Below are 4261 nucleotides of genomic sequence, written 5' to 3'. Positions count from 1 at the left end.
AATAGCTTTTCAACTCGTCGATTTTCATGCCTTTTAGTGCTTCTGCTGTTTTTTTGTTTGCTTGCTTCACCTCTTCCACATCGGCAAGATGTTTCCCTTTGAACACTTTTTTTAGTCAGGGGAACAAAAACAATTCATTTGGGGAGAGATCTTTTGATATATGGATACATGGAACTTTTGATACATGTCATAAAAGGATGAAAACACTAACCAGTTCTCAGAAGCTTTGGTTCTGCACCTGGCCTCCAGAGGGCGATGCTGCACAAACTAGAGATCTTGCAGATCAGTGTCCTGTGTTGGGCTCCTCCTCCTGTAGCTGGCTGAGTACTTTGCAGAGACAAGTGACTCGCATCAGACATCAGAGAGCTCCAGGCTCATCTTGGCAGACTTTGTATTTTTACCCAGCTCCCTACATCTTTTACTGCTAAGGACTTGCTTTCTGCAGCCTCTTTCCTGCCTGCTCAGAGGAGATTTTCCAGAAAAGAGCCCACAGCGTTTCTACTGCTCAGCCATGCTCTTGTTGCTACTCTCAGTACTGGAGATGATATTTGTCCTGAGTAAGTAAAATTTCATAATGATCTATAGTTCTACAGATTCTGACTAGAAATACTTCTCACAGAGAAGTCTGCCCTGTTTTCACCAATAAAACATTGATGTTGCAGGAGATGCCAGAGCCCAGCTAGTGACTCAGCCTGACAGCCATGTCATTGTCTCTGAAGAAGCCTCATTGGAGCTGAGGTGCAACTATTCTTATGCTGGAGTTCCTTATCTCTACTGGTATGTCCAATACCCCAGCCAAGGCCTCCAGCTTCTTGTCAAGCACCTTTCAGGAAATAGCTGGGCTCAAGGCATTAAAGGCTTTGGGGCTGAATTAAAGGAGAAAGAATCTTCCTTCAACCTGAAGAAATCCTCAGCCCATTGGAGGGACTCAGCTGTGTACTTCTGTGCTCTGAGTGACACAGTGTCTGGGACCACAGGGGGAGTTGAACACAAACCACTCAGCCTAGTGGAGTTTTCTCAGACTTAAGATGTGTTCTTGTGTGGGGAGGTTTTGGCCATAACAGTTGTCCCACCTATAGAAATTTATTAGCTCATGTGACTGTGGAGACAGACAAGTCCAAAAGTTATTATGTAGGCTGAAATTTCAGGAAAGAGTTGAAGTTGCTGTCTTAAGTCCTAAATCCATAGCGCAGACAGAGAGGATCAAATTCAGGCTGGATTGATTTCTATGTTAGACTCTTGAGGCAGAGGATTCCTTTTGTCCTAGAAACCCCAGTTTTTTGCTTCATCTAATTGGATGAAGGCTATTTTTCCTGTGGTATTTTTTAACAATCTTATGTTACATGTTAGCAAGTGAGGCAAAGAGATGTGTGAAAACCCAGGCATTTTACATAATCCCACAGTTCCATGTCTTATATACATTATTTCAAAGCTGTTTGCTCTTTTAGAACCTATATAATAATGGATAGTATTTTTTTTTTAAATATATTTTTTGTTTCATTGATTATGCCATTACATTTGTTCTATTCCCCCCCCTCCTATTTTAGAATGATGAGGGAGAGAGTGGTCTTATCTAATCAGATGTTTTACTTGCCTTGATGATGACTGCTTCAAAGGATTTAAATTCACCATTTCACTGTGGGCCTTTATTCACCGTATTATTTATCAACTCAGAGAACAGAAAACAAACTCTCCATGTTCTTTTCTTGCTATTTTGCCTCCATGTCTATTTAGTCATTCGCAGAGAATTTCTTGGATTATTTCCCCTGGTGTCTCACTGTGCCAGTCACAGTGTGTCAGAATATTTTCTCTGAGTGTAAGTACCTCTAGTCAGGAATTCTGAAAAGTTATTGGTCAACAGTAAGAGATTGATGAAATCTGTGAAGGGCTTTGAAAACTGTCAAGGTCATGTTAATTCTGGCAACTATTTCTATACTTAGAAAGAGAATGAAGATTTAGAATTCATTAGTTTTTGTGCAAGGACTTTTCTCAGTTATGTCTGTAGCTTCCTATTATTTTCATATCTTAAACTCCGTAAATCTATTGGTGTGCATTATTCTTTGGGTGCTTTACTCCCCCAGCAGTAGATATTTTTTTCTTGTCTTCATTCTAATTTTGTATGATTTCACTCTTGGAATATTAGGGAAGGATTCTGATATGTTAACATGGTCACAATTAATTATGTAGTAAGTTTAGCATTGCCAACTCTGCTAGAAATATTGATTAAAAGTGCAGGGTATACTAAGGGTTCACTGATCTTGGTTTAAACTTATTGCTCAGTATAAACATTTTTGCCTAGGGTGGAAAGAAAAGTGTAAGAAGCTGTTACAGTCTCTGTGATCTTAAAGCCTGGGGGAGCAACAGATAATCTGGAGAAGGAGGAGAAGAAGGAAGAGGAAGCTTCTTGCTTTTTAGCTTACACTGTAATATATAAAAAGAGACATGCATAGGAGCCCTCAAAATATATAGATAGTAAATAGATTGTGACCAATAGGTCATCTTAACCAAATGGCAAACCAGGAGATCAACGGTAAGTTTTAGGGCATAGTGATATGGTTGTATGTACTACAGGTGTTTGAGTCATTTCTATAAGGTTAAAAGGATGTCAACAGGGTGTTACAGGCATTAAATTATGCATAAGAAATTTGTGTTCGGTTCGTATTCCTTTCCCTTCTTCCTTTCTATTTTTGATCAGACTCTCTTCTACATCTATTTTCAGGTGACTCACTGTCATTGGCTTGGCCAATTGCCCAAAGGAACTATGGTGGGCACTTTGTGTAGATTGTTATGAGAAGAAGAACTACAAGTCTGTTTTGATTTTTTAAAAAAGATTTTATTATTTATTTATTTATAGAGGGTAAGGAGAGAGAAAGAGAAACATCAATGTATGGTTGTCTTTCGTGCATCCCCTGCTGGAAACTGGCCTGCAGGGAAACAGTCTGCAACCCAGGCATGTGCACTGACTGGGAATTGAACCGCAATCCTTTGATTCGCAGGCCTGCGCTCTATCCACTGAGCTACACCAGCCAGGGCTTGTTTTGATTTTGAACTCAAGCAGAAGATGACAAAAACAAGTTCTACATCAGGGACATGAAACAGCTGGGTGATCATATTACCTCCCCCAACCCTAACTCTGCCTGAGAAATCCAAGTAGTCTTTCTTCTTCCATTTTCCTTCCTTTGTTAATAATTTGTTTATTTATATAATTTCATATTTTTATGAGAAAATTCCTGAAATAAAAATTTTATAGGAATAAAGTGTAAATTCTGAGTTATTTTAGTAATGATATTGATAATTCTTTTTTAAAAAATATTTTATTGATTATGTCATTACAGTTGTTCTAGTTTCCCCCTTCATTCCCCTCCACCCTGCACAACCCCTGCCCCACCATCCCCCTCTTTAATTTATGACCACATGTCTCAAGTTCTTTAGATTCTATATTTCCCATACTATTCTTGCCTTCCCCCCTATCTATTTTCTACCTACCGTCTATGCTACTTATTTTCTGTACCTTCTCCCCCCTTCTCCTTCTCCCACTCCCCTGTTGCTAACCCTCCATGTGATCTTCATTTCTATGGTTCTGCTCCTGATCTACCTATCCTCTTAGTTTGCTTTTGTTTTAGGTGTGGCTTTTAATAACTGTGAGTTTGCTGTCCTTTCACTGTTCATCTTTTTTATCTTCTTTTTCTTAGATAAGTCTCTTTTTTTTTTAACTTTTTTTATTGATTATGCCATTACATTTGCTCTATTCCCCCCTCCATTCCCCTCCACCCTGCATACCCCTCCCCCACCATTTCCCCCTTTAGTTCATGAACACGTGTCTCAAATTCTTTAGATTCTGTATTTCCCCTACTATTCTTACCCTCCCCCCTATCTATTTTCTATCTACTGTCTATGCTACTTATTTTCTGTACCTTTTCCCCCCTTCCCCTCCTCCCACTCCCCTGTTGCTAACCCTCCATGAGATCTTCATTTCTATGGTTCTGCTCCTGATCTAGCTGTCCTCTTAGTTTGCTTTTGTTTTAGGTGTGGTTCTTAATAACTGTGAGTTTGCTGTCCTTTCACTGTTCATCTTTTTTATCTTCTTTTTCTTAGGTAAGTCCCTTTAACATTTCATATAATAAGGGCTTGGTGATGATGAACTCCTTGAATTTGGTCTTATCTGAGAAGCACTTTATCTGCCCTTCCATTCTAAATGAAAGTTTTGCTGGGTAGAGCAATCTTGGTTGTAGATCTTTGGTTTTCATGACTTGGAATACCT

General features: G+C 39.1%; 1 gene segment (V, D, J or C); it reads left to right on the top strand.

Annotated features, from left to right (window-relative positions):
* The first annotated feature begins 344 nt into the window (after nt 1-344).
* LOC119040874 (T cell receptor alpha variable 8-3-like) lies at nt 345-1385 on the top strand. The segment is given in 2 exon segments: nt 345-557; nt 663-1385. Coding segments are annotated over 2 exon segments (411 nt in total).
* The last annotated feature ends 2876 nt before the right edge of the window (nt 1386-4261 follow it).

This window comes from Artibeus jamaicensis, unplaced genomic scaffold (genome assembly GCF_021234435.1).
Source record: "Artibeus jamaicensis isolate MK-2021 breed Jamaican fruit bat unplaced genomic scaffold, CSHL_Jam_final scaffold_3047, whole genome shotgun sequence".
Taxonomy (NCBI): domain Eukaryota; kingdom Metazoa; phylum Chordata; class Mammalia; order Chiroptera; family Phyllostomidae; genus Artibeus; species Artibeus jamaicensis.
This window is presented reverse-complemented; position numbering and strand designations above follow the sequence as displayed.